This window comes from Lycorma delicatula, chromosome 7 (genome assembly GCF_047948215.1).
Source record: "Lycorma delicatula isolate Av1 chromosome 7, ASM4794821v1, whole genome shotgun sequence".
Classification (NCBI taxonomy): Eukaryota; Metazoa; Arthropoda; class Insecta; order Hemiptera; family Fulgoridae; genus Lycorma; species Lycorma delicatula.
The window spans coordinates 103,726,400-103,741,418 of NC_134461.1; the positions used below are offsets into that span (position 1 = coordinate 103,726,400).

The window sequence follows — 15,019 nt, forward strand, 5'->3', positions numbered from 1 at the left end:
GGCAAACTACCTTGGTCAAAGGTAGTCTCTCTTTGCATTAATCTCTTTTTTTCTTTCTATTCTTCTTTGTTTGGTACCATGAGAAGTGTGTAGACTGTACCCTCCTGTCTCCAATGCTGTAAAGTACCATGCTGGCAAATTCTACTAACCAGTGGGGTAAGTGTTTCTTTTTTTGTTGTATAGTTCTATAGTGGTGCTCTCCTTGCAACTGTTTAGCACCTCTTTACTTATTTGAATTCTTATCTATCTGCAACCGTAGAGATGCAGAGTTGTCTGTAATTTCCATTGAACATTACCATATGTCTGTCCTCAAACTATTCATTTATCTTTTTCATTGAGGCCTTTCCTCTAAATTCTATCTGCATGTCATTCTTGTTTCCCTTTATTTTCCTCTTATTCCTATGACATTCCAGATTCCATGTGACATTTCAAATTATTTTTTCTTAATTGAAAAAATTAAAGATTTAAAAAATAAAGACAAGATTTAAGATGTTTCTGATTATATTTTCTTAATTGTAATAATTGCAACTTATGTGATTTCAAGTAATGAGGAATTAGCCCACTGAGTTCTAATTTGGTGGTGAGGTTACTTTCCAAGACCTACTGGTTATTAGAATTGTGATAATTGAGTATTTTAAAGTAAAAAAACATATAGTTTAATATTTTATTGTTTAGTCCTGTCTGTTGTTTATTGTACTATGATTATGTATTTCATAATAGTTAATTTGTATGTTGGACTGTACCCCACATAGGCAATAAAGAGAGGTACCAGCGTTTCTTTAGTTAACTTTTGTGACAAGCATTGTAACTGTATGAATTACATGACTCGTACAGTAAATCTGTCATCTCATTGGGATCACATCTCCTAACATCTTAGAACATAAGAATGGAAAAAATCATATAAATATAAATTTTCTTGTTTCTAAAATAAAAATATTGCAAGATAAATTTTACAAAAAATGTGTAATCACAAATGTTCTTTGAATATGAAAATGTTTTATAAATTAGAAACAAATATTAAGTTTTTTATTACAAAAATAAATGTTTTATTGGAAAAATAAAACACAAAATACCTAATTTTCCTATAGCTGTGACTAAATGTATGGGGTGTATGGTTTCTAACATTAACAGCAAGGGCTAATACAAACTTACTTGTTATCTATCCCTAGCTTTATAAACCAGTGTGTTCCAAAAAGCTTTTATACTAGGGTATATCACTTTAGTGACTTTACTATCAGAAATGGGATATTGTACCATCTATTCTTAATAGGAATATGTCCAACTATAAATTTTAGATTTTTTTGATGACAAAGTTTGAATTAATGTTTTCTCCTAGTTGTGGAGACAACTGATTTTTTTACGTGATGATATTATCTCAGCTGCTACTTTATAACAAAGGTTAATCGAGTTTACTTGTTTTAGTAGTAGAAGCTTGGGATTATGTTTTATTGTAGGTCGACGATTAAAAATGCTAATCAAAGTAAAATGTCTATGCAGAATCACTACCACAATATACATTGTATTTTTATAAAGTTACAACTAGTTTAAAATGTATACTGAAGAAAGATAATGATTCCATTTCAGACATTAACTGATAGTAGTCTAAGGTTGGCATATTTTTGGGATATTAAAAGTATTTGGTGTAATTAATACATCATTATTTCATTATTATTTTAGGGTTGTTCAAAAACAGATGGGAGTTGTGAATAAAGTTTGTATGTTTGATAAAGATATAATGTTTCTTGTAATATTTGGTTTACGAGGTGCTCATCATGAATATAATGCAATGAGAAGCTTAAAATGTGCTTATAAAATTAGAAGTATTATCAGCCAATTACCACATGTTAAAGGTATCGCATGTGGTGTTACTGTTGGTAAGTTTATATTTTTTATCATTAGGAATAATTAATTTTAATTTTTCTAAGAGAGGTAAATATTTTATACTGTATAAGTATAGAAGTGCCCAATAATCTTTAACAGTGTCTAACACATGACTTAAAAAAAAAAATGTTGTCTCAGTTTCCTTAAATAACATATTTTATGGGATTTATTAAATTTTATGTATTAAATATATATATTCACTTTATAGTTTGTCATCAGTATGGATCAGTTTCAGTCATCATTCAGATCAGATTCAGTCATAAGTATGGATCTCCTTCTGAATTGAGTTATTAAAATGATCAGTCTATATTAAAATTTTGTTTAGTAACAGTTCATGGTCTATTGAGCTATTTGTATGCTGTTTGGATATTTCTTTATAAACTTTTGGGTTTTTTAAAAAGTTGAAAAGTAAACATCTAACATCGACCTTCTGGGCAGTCTCTGTTCCTCCTTTCATAAAAAGTCAATGCCTGCACTATTAGGTTGTTCTCATCCATTTCCTGCTGGTTGTTTTTTCTTTCTTTCATCCGCTGCTCTACTTTCCATTCCTTTCTTTCTCCTTTTTTCATTATTTACTAGGTTTAAATGAAAATTTCAGTCTATGCAAAAAAATTCATCTTAACTGCCAATAACTTTAAATCTTCTTGGTAGTCATGCACGTTCCTGATACTTATATTGTTATACTGCGGTAAATGGCTTCAGTGACTTTTTTATTCTGTTTGATCAGATCACAACACTGTGCTAGGTAACTTGTCGCTAGATTCTCTTCAGTAAGGAACAATTTATTTCTTTGATTATTTCCTTACTGCTTAACAAAATTCCAGACTTCATCAATAACCTCCATAATATAATATGTTTAGATATCATGTTCTTAAGTTCTAACTGTTAACTATTGGATCTTAAAATCAATACTCAAAACTCCAGTTTCCAAAATGTTCAATAAGTTTTTGTTACGTATTTTATGTCAAAATTGTCTATGTCGAAGTTGAACTTGTCTAATAAAGAAACTTGCCTAATTTTATTGATAATCTCAAATAGAAGAGAGCGTGCAGATAAGCAGATTCAATTTGTGTTGCTTACCTTTTCCTATTCAAAATTTCATCAGTAAATATTTAAAATAGAATTTGTAATCATCTCTACCTTTCAGGACCTCAGTAACCACAACATAGGGAGGATATACTGTCTATCTTAGTAGTAGAGTTCTGATTTCCATATCTTTCAATATCTTTTCATATCTTTCATTTTCATATCATTCTTTTAATAGCACTTTTGTACCATTTATGAATGGTATTCTCATAACATTTCAAGCAAAATTACTTGTTTTAACTTTTATTATAAAATCCATTTCAATAATATTACAATATAACCTGTGCTAGTTGTTCAGTAATAATTAAAACAGATTCTATTTACAAAATATTGGTTATTTAAAAAAAAAATTACTAAATATTTATCTATTTGAACTGAATAGTATAAACTGTACCTCATTATTTTTCTTTTTAATTTGTTATAAATATACATAATTCTTTTATAAATTTTATATGACAGAATTGTTCTGTATCATTTAGTATTTTTAAAATCAAGAATAGCAGGGCTCATTATATTCTGTTGTTAATATTCTGTTGATACTAGGCATGACATACTGTGGTGTCGTAGGTCATCCATTAAGACAAGAATATACAGTCATAGGTGCTCCAGTTAATAAAGCAGCACGTCTGATGATGTATTTCCCTAATAAAGTAACATGTGATCAACAAACATATTTTAACTCCGGTCTTTCTCCCATTTATTTCACTGAACAAGAACAAAAGGTTCTTAAAGGTATTGGTAAAGTTGCTGGTATTTATGAATACTCTGAAGGTAAAAGGTAAGAACAATCTTTATAATATTTTTATTCTTTTAATGAATAATCTGAGGATGTTTCAGGCATGTTATTACAAGGAAGGAATTTTTTTAATATGTTTCAGTTACAAACAATTTCAATTTCCTTTATTATAATTAGGCAAAGTATTATGTCTGTAAATTACTTTCTATGTTTTATTATAGATAACTTAATTTAAAATTCCTCATCCAGTTTATCAGAGAACTGGCAAAACTTTGGTCAATATTTTTTGCCTAACCTCAGAAAAGATGGAATACACAACAAGGAAAAAAATTACTATATTCTAAGTAGTAGAATTCATCATTTCAGATTATAAAATAAGTATGAATAAGGTACATGGAACCAGCCAGTCAGTCCTCTAAGAAACCTGAGATTGCGTTTGTTAATAGGACAGAGGGCTCGACTGTGTCCAGCAGTCAGCTGAAGAAAGACCTCCGGGTTGCCCTGCAGGATGACCAGAAAGGTCTTAAAATCAGGAACATTAAAGAGACCACCAAGGGTTTAATTGAAGATATGGAGACTATTCAGGCAATTAGAGATTCCAAGGCAGTTAAGCAATTGAATGTGAAAATAGACTCAAGGAGAATGCATAGGTCCCGTATTATAGTCTATGATATTGACCATAACCTGACCGACAAAGATGTCTTGTCCCTCATTAGGGAGCAGAACACTGATTTGGATGAAGCTGCCTTCCAGCAGGATTGCAGGTGATCTTTAAAATGTGTAGGCGTGATACCCAGAAATATCATGGAGTGTTTGAGGTAAGTTCTGGTCTCTTTCAAAACTTAATGTCTGCAGGAAGACTATTCATCGATTTAGGGTATTGTCAAGTAAAAGAGTTTGTGGGTGTCCAAAGATGTAAGATGTAAATTTTGTAAGTCTGCCTTGGTGTGTACCCTTTGTGGCGAGGATGGCCACAAGCGTGACGATTGTTGCATAGGTCCGAGGCTCCGGCCTGTGCTAACTGTAAGAGGTTGCACAAAAATCATAAGCACCAGTTGTTAATAGGGAGTGTGTCTGTTATATAAGGGTCGTTGTGCTGCACTTTAATTCCTTAGATGGTTCGATCAACTAAATGCCCAGGGTGCTTATGAAGTCCAGGTTAAATTAGGTGAGATTGTAGAGGACAGAGCCTCGATGTTGTCCTTCTGCAGCACCCATATGTAATTAGGGTGTCTTCCAGGCTTTCACAGCTGGAAAAAGTTTTATATAGGGCATATCTCATATAGTTTTATATCATATCATATGTCTGCTATTCTATGCAGGAAGTCGCTTGATAGTGTCTTTATACGGCAGGTTTCTGACACCAATCATGTTGTGATCAGACTTGCCATTCGCTGACAGAACATTACAGTTGTTAGTTCATATTTCCAATACAGGGATCCCACTGAGGAACACCTACCGAGATGGGATAGTATCCTTCCTATTGTGGGTAACGATACGTACTTTCATAGCATTAGGTCCTCCAAGCGTAATTCCTGATGCTCCTTCGTTCAGGAGCAAGGGAATAAAGACCCTTCGGGTGTTGTGTATAGAGCCCTTGGACATAAGCGCAGGAAAGCCTTGTGAACCCGCGAGGGTGTGGTAATGGATAAGGACCGTGTCCTTAACATTTTGCTGAATAATTTGCTCCCGGATGATACTATGGTGGGTGAGGTTTCATACTACCTGCGTGTCAGGCGGGAAGTCGCGATTTTTAAGACCGACTTACAGTCTTCTGAGATCACTGAGGCGGAAGTGCGCCAGGTGATATGTAGTATGGCACGGCATAAGGCCCCCGGATATAATTGTATCACAGTGGAGCTTCTCGTTCTGGAGTTTCCAGTAGTTCTTGATCATCTAACTAGAATATATAATAGGTTGCTCTTCGCCGGTCACTTTTCGGCGTGTTGGAAGCGAGGAGACTTAATATTGTTGTTCGAAGGTGGCGATAAAGATCCTACTGTTAGCTCTTCTTACCGTACACTAACGCTCTTTCTCTTAATTGGCAAGGTTTCGGAGAAGGTCCTATATTTGCGTATTAATGCTAGATTGGTTACTGATCATATACTAATGGACAACCAGTATGGTTTTCGGCCGGACAAGAGCACTGAAGATGCCATACTAAAGGTGATGAGTATAACATCCTCTAATTCATGCAAGCATGAATTAGGGAACTTTTTGGACATATCCGGGGCATTTAATAACTTATGGTGGGTCTCTGACTTGTTTCAGATGCAGAAGCGAAAGTATACACGAAATGAATTAGAAGTGTTCAGCCATCGGACTGTTTCCCTGCGTGACAGCAGCTCGGAGGTTTGTAAGACCTTAAGTAAAGGATGCCCTTAGGACAGTGTTCTGAGTCCCCTTCTTTGGATCATAGAATTCGATTCGATTTTGCGTTTAAGGTTGCCATGTTGTCGCTTATGCTGACGACGCATTCGCGTCGTCAGGTTAAGCAACGGGATTTGCGTTACGAGTAGAGTTCCGAGCTGTTCGTGCTTGTGAGTTACTCCGACTGTGAAGTCTCCAACATAAGATGATTTTCAGCCCAGAGAAAACCACAATGATATTGCTTAAAGGCCGATGGCCTGCTACCTGACGAATCCGTGTCCGGATTGCTGGTCTCCCATTTGGTACGTTACGACTCAAAAATACCTGGGCATTGTCCTTGATGAGAATTTTCGGTTCAAAGAACATTTACAGTTTGTAGCAAAAAAAAGCCGCTGATGCTTTTTATGGAATCCGTAGTCATTCATCCCGACTGGGAGTTGAATTACCGTACCATGCGTATCCTTTAAAAAGGTGTCAGCGAAGCTATTATGCTGTATGCTGCGCCTGTCTGGGCTCACCGCATGGCTTTTAGGTATTGCGCGGACATTTTGCTGCTGGCCCAGCTACGCCTCTTGCTGATTGTAATAGGCGGTTATAGAACAGTCTCGTGAGAGGCAGTCTGTGATATAGCCGGAGTCCAATAGATATCTTGGCTGATGAGCGTAAGGAGCGCTACATTTCCAAGGTAAATAACCTATAGACGTCAGAACGAATGGAAGAGATTGAAGACCGGGGCCTTGCGTCCAGGCAGGTTAGGTGGGACGAATCCCCTACAGGTTGCTACACGCATGGTATGTTTCCTATAGTATCTGATTTAGGTGTGGTTGGATGGGTCTCCACCAATCGGTATATCACACATTTTCTCTCCGGGCATAATACCTTTCGGGCGAGTTTGGCTAGGTTTCGCTTGGTGGATTCGAGTCAATGCCCGAATTGCGGAACTGATGATACAGTGGACCACGTCCTCTACGTCTGTTTCCGTAAACTGGATGATCCACAAGGAGTGGTCTATAGTGGCTTGTTTTATCCGCGCCCTTGCGGTATGTAGGTATGCAGTAATCGAGGTACTCGACCGTGGTAGGATCTTGTGTGGCTAGAGTTCCGGATTAGGTATTGAATTGGTTGGAGGTAGGCGCATTGGCATTGTGCCACGGTTATATTGGTATTGTTTGTGATTCGATTTGTGACTCCCGCTGGTGGGAGGTGACCGCGCCGTCGGAGTATGTTAACCCGTGCGACCGGGGGTGTGGCTTCCCTCCGCCGGTGTCGGTCCTGATCGTGATTTGGTGATATGCCACGCGAGACACCATGATGGGACCGGGTTGGGGTGCAGGATGTATCCCCGGCTCCTGCGCGAACCGGAATGAGGTTGCGGTTATCCTTGTTAGGCGACCTAAATTGGTCGACTTATTTGGGTGTAGGTCTTAATTTCTAGCTTGCGTAAAATATAATTTTTATTGGTATGAGTGTAGCACTAATTTAACTTTAAACTCGTTCGTTTTCTGAGGCATTCACAGTCACAAACGGTGCTGTCAAATCTGGACCAGGCGCGGGGTTCGCGCTTCCGCGGTTTCGGTCAGTTAGTTTGAGGAAATCATGTTTGGTTGGATGTGAAGATGTCCGTTTTGAGGCCTACGTGAAAGCGAAATTTGATATGCATTTAACAGATGCAAAAGGTGTCTGCCGAGGCATTTACATCGGTGGCAACCCGACCGAGGCGTGGCTGATGACTGTGGGGTATAATCAGTTATAGTAGTCAAAGAGAGTCTAAAGACGACCTGCGGTAAAGCCCTTCAGGGCTCAGAACGGAGGGGGCTGTTGTGACGACCGGTAACGTCACAAGGTGGGTGTCTTGCCCCTACGGGATTGGAGCTACGGGATGGAGCGGGAAGGTAGCGTCTGCGTCCAGCGAATCCCTTGGCGGGCGACCAGGCCTGCTGCTCTGGCGGGGATGTTTGCATCCGCCGGGAGTTTCCACGTTGAGGCGGCCATGGAACTTCTTCTGTATTCTTCTATCTTCTTCTTGTTTTATTGGTTTGCTTGGCATTTCTCCCGCCACCACCCCATTCGGTCGCCCTAAAACACAAGACCGAATTTCTGTGCTACAAACGGCTACTGAGCGCTCGAAACAGTTAGCGACTAGTGACCTAACTAGCTCCTAGAGCTGACCTAAAAGCATGAGCGGAATAAGCGTGGTACCAATACACCACTCGATTGCGTATCCCACCGCCCACTTGTCATATATTACTAAATTGGATAGGTGCACCCCGTCAACTACTAAAACATATATGACTATCAATAATTAAATTTATCTCGTCAAAGATAGCAATTCGCTGCCACGCCTAGGCCGCTGAATGCCAACAAGTACTTATCAACCATTAAAGCGTTTGGAGCCTTAATCTGGCTGGTAGCCGGCCATCTCTCTCGGTTAGCTTTCTACAGCAGCGCGGTAGGAGTCTTTTCCCTTAGGTAAACTACTGATGTCGGTTGAACGAAGCAACCGCATCAAGGAACTCCCACACGGTCCGACAATACGGCTCTCGCCACATTGACTCGCCGCTTGTGAGTGGCCAATTTTTCCCTTGACCTCTGAGTTCCAGGGTGGCCTGAATTCTGGCCTCCCCAAGAGCTGGGCAGTCGAACATCATGTGTTCGTTCGATTGGACCTTCCCGCAGACGCACAGCTCATCAACTACCAGGCGGAACCGAAACAAATATTGGTTTAAATTTACACGGTTGGAGAGCACTCGGGCTTCTGTTGCCCTTAAAAACGAAGAAGAGGCATACCATCCTCCCAGATCCTGTATAAATCTATACAAGGACCTTTCTGGTCGTGGCGTGCCATTCTTGCTGCCATGCTTCCATCGCAAGGCTGTAAAGCCTCCTCCGCAGGCGGGAGATGGGCAACTGTTCGAAATTTAGAACCGGTGCATTGAGATCACCGTTCTGCTCCGGTAAAGGCCCGCCTCGAAACCGCATCCCAAATACCTCAGACTCCTTGCCTCTTCGCAATTTCCATATGGCCGCTCGAACTCTCACCATTAAATCGATTGGGAGAGCGTTTCCCAATACAGTGGTAGCATCGTAGGAGGTTGTTTTAAAAACAACAGTGCATACAATTAAGGATCTGCGCTGGGCATTCCTTAAATTTTGAATACGTGCTCGATTTCTTCTTCGCATGCTTATTCTTGTTGGTTTTTCCAGGAGGTGGTCGACGATGAATTGAAAATTCAATCTCGTGCACGCTCTTTCTTTGGATTTTGAAAATGGTGGAGCCGCAGCACCGCTATGGTGGGAGAACTGCGCGACGGGAGTGACGCTGTGCAAGCGCACTCCTGCTGACATCTAAGCTGCTACCATTGCCGTCCGCCGATATTAAGTTTGGCATATATGTGTTAACAATATGTAATTGGTTTTATGTCTGTGAAAAATTAATCTATGATCATGTAATTTTATGCGATGCAGTAACTTGTGTATTACGTGGATTGATTTGAAGCATAGAGTGGACTATTTTTGGGAATTGTTATGTTACTGAAAGGGAATGAATTTATGAATTTTTATTAGAAGTTTTAGCCTATAAAAATATAAATATAATATAGCATATATTTATATATTAAATATATTCATTTACACATTTATATTTAATATTTATCATATAATGTTAAATAACGAGTCCCCCTTCTAAATTTCAGTGCTGAAAACAGAATTGCTACTATTTCTGAGTTGTGTGGAAAATGTCACATCATTAGAGATAAAATGCTACAAAAAAGAAACTTAAAATTTATTTTAATAATTTTTCTAACTTTTGACTGTTTAACCTAACTGAAGTTTTTTATTATTTATTTTTTTTTTAAATGAGGTTTTGTTATGGTAATACTCTGAGGTGTCATGAGGCAGGTATTCAACTTTTGCCAGAATGGAGGAGAGTAGTAAAACATTTTTCTTTTTTTTTGTACAGAAAGCAAAAAATATTGGTATTTGAAACATTTTTAATTATGTTTTATGATGAACATTTTTAATTATGAAACAAATAAAACTCTGAAGCTAAATTTGTATTTTGAACATTAAACAATCAGCAGCAATAGATGCAAGGGAATTAGGAAAACAAGTATAAAAAACCTAAAAACTGACAATAAGCAGATTTAAAATTAAATACTACTAATAAAAAATAACAAATGGATAAGTTAGTATAATTTTCTCTTTGTATTGTATTATGATTATTAAATATTATTATTGCAAGAAAACAAAATAAAAACAAAGTCTAATCATAAGAATAACCATAGTAGTCCATACAGACAATAAATTGTAACATGAATGTACCTAAAGAACAGTAAACTCGCCATCATAAGAAAGTTTAGTTATCTCACATTAAGAAATGAACACTTTAAGTAAGGAACAAAAAAAAAATACTGAACATTGTTTATGTATTCAAATAATTATTATTAGTATTTATTTATACAATTTTTTTTTTGGTAAACTTTTATTTAAGTTTTTTTTATATTTAAGTTTTCTAATTTACTTGCATTTACAAAGTGATGCAACAGTGGAAATGAAGATTTAGTTTTATTTTTTAAATTTCTATTAATGAAATTGTGTTTGTTATAATTTTAAAACACCACAAAGTTAAGTATTGAAATTTTGCTAAGTTTTATAATAAAATCTACTGATTTATTAAATCATTCTAAATAGAAAATTTACTCTTTGATTAGAAAACAGATAAAAAGGTCATGTTATCTGTTTGCAGTGGGTGACACGCAAATTCATCAAAAAAATAAGAACAACAAAAGTAATGTTGTCAAATATAGCCAAAATAAAAACTTCATAGCATGGAATAAAAGCTACCACTATGGTTTGCTACAATAAAAAGAAAATTCAAAAAGATCCCTCTGGAAAAAATCCTCTCTAGAATTCCAAACATGAGTGTGTGACTGACAGACTGACTGACTACCTGGAAGTCGGGTTGATTGTAAAAATTCTATGCAATATATACACAAAGTTGAAATGATAAACACCTTAGGAGACCTGTATGTTGATTTCAACAATCCATGGAGACGATAATTCTGCAACACGAAAATGCTTGGTTGTATATATCGCATGCAAACGCCCAAGGTTCTTATAAAGTTGAAATTTGAACCTATTCCACATCCTCCTTACTTGCAAGATTTGGCGTCCTGTGATTTTAATTTCTTCCCTCAATTAAAGAGGAATCGCCACAGATGATGAACTGAAGATAAGAGTGAACTATGGATCAAGGGAAACATCGCCAGCAATCTTTATTGATGGAATGAGAACCGGTTAACCATTGGGACAAATATGTAGCTGCAACTGATGATTACATGGAAAAATAAATGTAATTTTTTGTAACAAATAAAATTGTATTTTTATGTCATACTTCTTTCATTAGTGTGTTATAAGCGATTGTGCATTACATCTTGTTAACTATGAAATAAGTTAAGTAAACATTTTTCATGGCCAATAAAATTTTCTCTGAGACCATGAAACTAAGCCATTTTATAAAATAATGATACAGTCACTGCTGATGCTGATCCATGGCATTGCCAAATTGTGTAGCAATTCTTGACTTCACTAATGTTACATTTTCAATCTGGTATTTTAATTAACCTTAAGTATGTACAAAGATTACTATTTGATAGATTAATTAGAATAAATTATTTTTATGTTTATGATTTTTAAGTATTTAAATAACATAAAATGTAATTATACAAAATTTTATTACAGAGGAGGAGGAAATGTGACTATTTATCAACTACCACCATTATTAGGAAGAGATACAGAGTTACAGACTTTTCAAAGGGTGTTAGATGGATATGAAGGTTACCCTTGCGGTGTATTGTATTGTGGTGATAAAGGTGTAGGCAAAACTAGATTGTTAGAAGAATTTATGATAATGTGTGTTAATAAGCCATTAAGAATAATATTAATAACTTTACAAACAAACCACAGTACAATATTGTATTACACTATTCAACAGATTTTTAAATTTGTACGTATTATATGATATAATTAATAATTATTTCAAATTCCTACTATTAATTATTATTATAATTTCCTCCTATTAATAACATTATGTTCTTACAGTTTCTATGACTGTTATACATTTATTCTATAGGGTTTTAATAAGTTTTTTTTAGTATTTTAAAAATTGATATTTCTTTAGAAATACAGATTATTAGTAGTAGCTTCATAGTAATAAAGACTTAAAAACAAGATTAAAACATATTTTTTTATTAATTTATGATTTGCATTTTAACAAACTAATTTTTTTTTCTATAACAAACTCGGAATGAATGAAAAGTAATTTTATAATTTTTTTTAATATTCCTATAAATGTAGATGAATTTTAATCTCTTTTTAGTAATGAATCCAGTGAATATGTAAAACAGTTCTCATTGGATTCAAAGAAATGTAACTGTTTGAATTTATTATTTACATATACATCTGAATTTTATACCCTTCACAGTTATTATAATTTCAATTTGGGGAAAAGATGCTTATAAGAAAACAAAATTTTTTCATGACTTAAAGTTAAAAATATTTTGATAACATGTGTAAAAACTTCACTACAAAGCTCTACTACAAAATGAAGACCAGAGCTATGTACTAAGAAAGACAAGCAAACATAAAATTAGTATAAGAATAAAATTAGGAAGTCCAATTTTACATTAACCCTTTTCTTCTTTCAATAAAGATAAATAGTTTTTTTACTTAACCTTTTCAGATCATTTAACCTTGGAACTGGTTATGTACGGCGTCAGTTTTAAAATGCTGTTACAAAATCATTTTATATGGCATCTAAGTCAGTTATTTTGTTTTGTATTCACAAAGGAATCAGTTTTATTATACAATTTGAACGACATTTATACGATGTAAAATGTTTTATTTAGACTAGAAAGAATATGACCATTTTTTTCTCAGAAATGTGTATGTGTATGTGTATGTGTGTGTGTATATATGTGTGTGTGTGTGTGTGTGTGTGTGTGTGTGTGTGTGTGTGTGTGTGTGTGTGTGTGTGTGTGTGTGTGTGTGTGTGTGTGTGTATGTGTGACTTGTGTATTATAATTGCTATGACAATAATGGATTTATTTATTATTTACAAAAATAGCTTATCTTAGTAGCAACATTTCGATGTATTGAAACACATAATAAATTATGATATGCAGCACACACATAAAAAATATCCAATTGTAATGTTTTTTTTTGTCAGAATCTATTAAATCTCTTTAATATACTGTAATTTTTTGAAATTTTTTTCACAAGAGGTAGCATAAGAGTATGAAGAGAGGCAATCAGATAACCAACATATTTTCATAGAGCACTAATCAAGCGTGGATCATTGTGATGGGAAAAGGTTAATATTTTAAATCATGCATGTAAATATAATTAAGGAAAATTGTAATTATTTATCCTGATTTATCCCTTATAGAAGATGATCTTTCTTCTGAAAGGTACAGAATATATATACATTTGTTAAGTCTAGAATTTTTATTTTATGCAATGTCTGGTAAGACAAGCATAGCTAGTCAAAATTAGCTAAGGATTTTTTTTTAATGTTTTATTTTCTTAAAACAACTCAGAAAAATTAAATATGTTTTTTAATTTGTCTTTCAATATAATAGAACCTTTTGTAGAGAAGTTGCTTTAATGGAGCTTGCAAGTTTTTGCCAACACCATCACAATCACCAAGTTCCTGTATGTCATAGGTGTTGAGGAGGGGGAAAACTTAAAAACATTTTTCTCAATTTTTTCCTTAATAAAAACTTCCTATGGATGGTAGTCAACTGAGGACAGGAGAGATAAAATGACAATTTGTGATTCTGAAAATATTATGAGTATGAATTATTACTGGTAAAATCACTTTACACAACAAATAAAAAAATGACTAATTACATTTTTTAAATAAGTAGAATTAATTAAAAAAAAGTGTTAATGAAATATGAAGTAGGTCCTATCTGATAATAGGTACATACGAGTATATGTAAATTTAATAATAATCTAATCATATCCTTTCCTAAGTTGGAAATAAAAAGTTAATATACTAGTCTTTATGAATGACAAAAATTAAGTAAAACACTTGCAAAGGGAAAATTGAGGGTAATTTAATGATGATGGCCATAAAACATTTTGGAACATATGCTGGGTATGCATGTTTATGGATTTAAACTGCTTGTTGAGTTGATTAAGGACAAGCAGCACATAAATTTTCATAAATATTATTAATTTACTTATATTCTCTTTCAATTATTATTTTAATACAGTTAATAACTGTTTGAAAAACATTTACTTAACTGGGTTAAGTATTTCAGTTAATATTCAGTAACTAATTAAATTTTTTTTCTGATTCCTTTTAGATGCTTAATTTTGCAAGTGATGAGGATATAAAAAGTAGAACTGGAAAAATAATTTCTCTCTTAGCTGGGACGGAATATGTAAAGTATGTTTTCCTTCTTACTCATGTACTTAATCTGGATGTAAATGATGCTCCTCCAGAACTTTTCTCTAGGAGTTCACAAGAGGTGATGAAATTGAAAAATAAAACACTTCATAAACTGATACAACTGGTATGGGTACTTTCATAAAATTGAGCGTTAAAATAATTGTAATGAATTTTATAGCTGGTAATTGCTGGTGCTATTATTATTAAAAACATAAAAATTTTATAAATTTCTTTCTAAGCTGTAGTTGTAAGTAAGGTATTTAATATTCAACCATTGTTAATTGTTTTTTTCTAGATCATGAAATTGATTTCCTTAGTTTTAATTTTGTATAAGACTGAATTCTTGCAACTAGTTGAAAAATAGAAAATAAATTTTTCATATTTTTATAAAATCAACAGCTAACATTTATCAAAGTAAAATATTTAAAGAAAGATTGCATAAAGCAGAAGTAAAACTATTTTACTACTGTAAATATGAAAAGATAAAGATA

General features: G+C 34.4%; 1 protein-coding gene across 1 annotated transcript in view; it reads left to right on the top strand.

Annotated features, from left to right (window-relative positions):
* Nucleotides 1-14,670, top strand: part of LOC142328352 (adenylate cyclase type 10-like) — a 60,143-nt gene extending 45,473 nt beyond the window's left edge. The window contains exons 10-13 of the mRNA XM_075372059.1: nt 1,678-1,874; nt 3,511-3,745; nt 11,813-12,077; nt 14,443-14,670. Of these exons, the coding sequence (XP_075228174.1) occupies nt 1,678-1,874; nt 3,511-3,745; nt 11,813-12,077; nt 14,443-14,670 (925 nt within the window). The remainder of the gene's footprint in view (nt 1-1,677; nt 1,875-3,510; nt 3,746-11,812; nt 12,078-14,442) is intronic.
* Nucleotides 14,671-15,019: the final 349 nt, after the last annotated feature.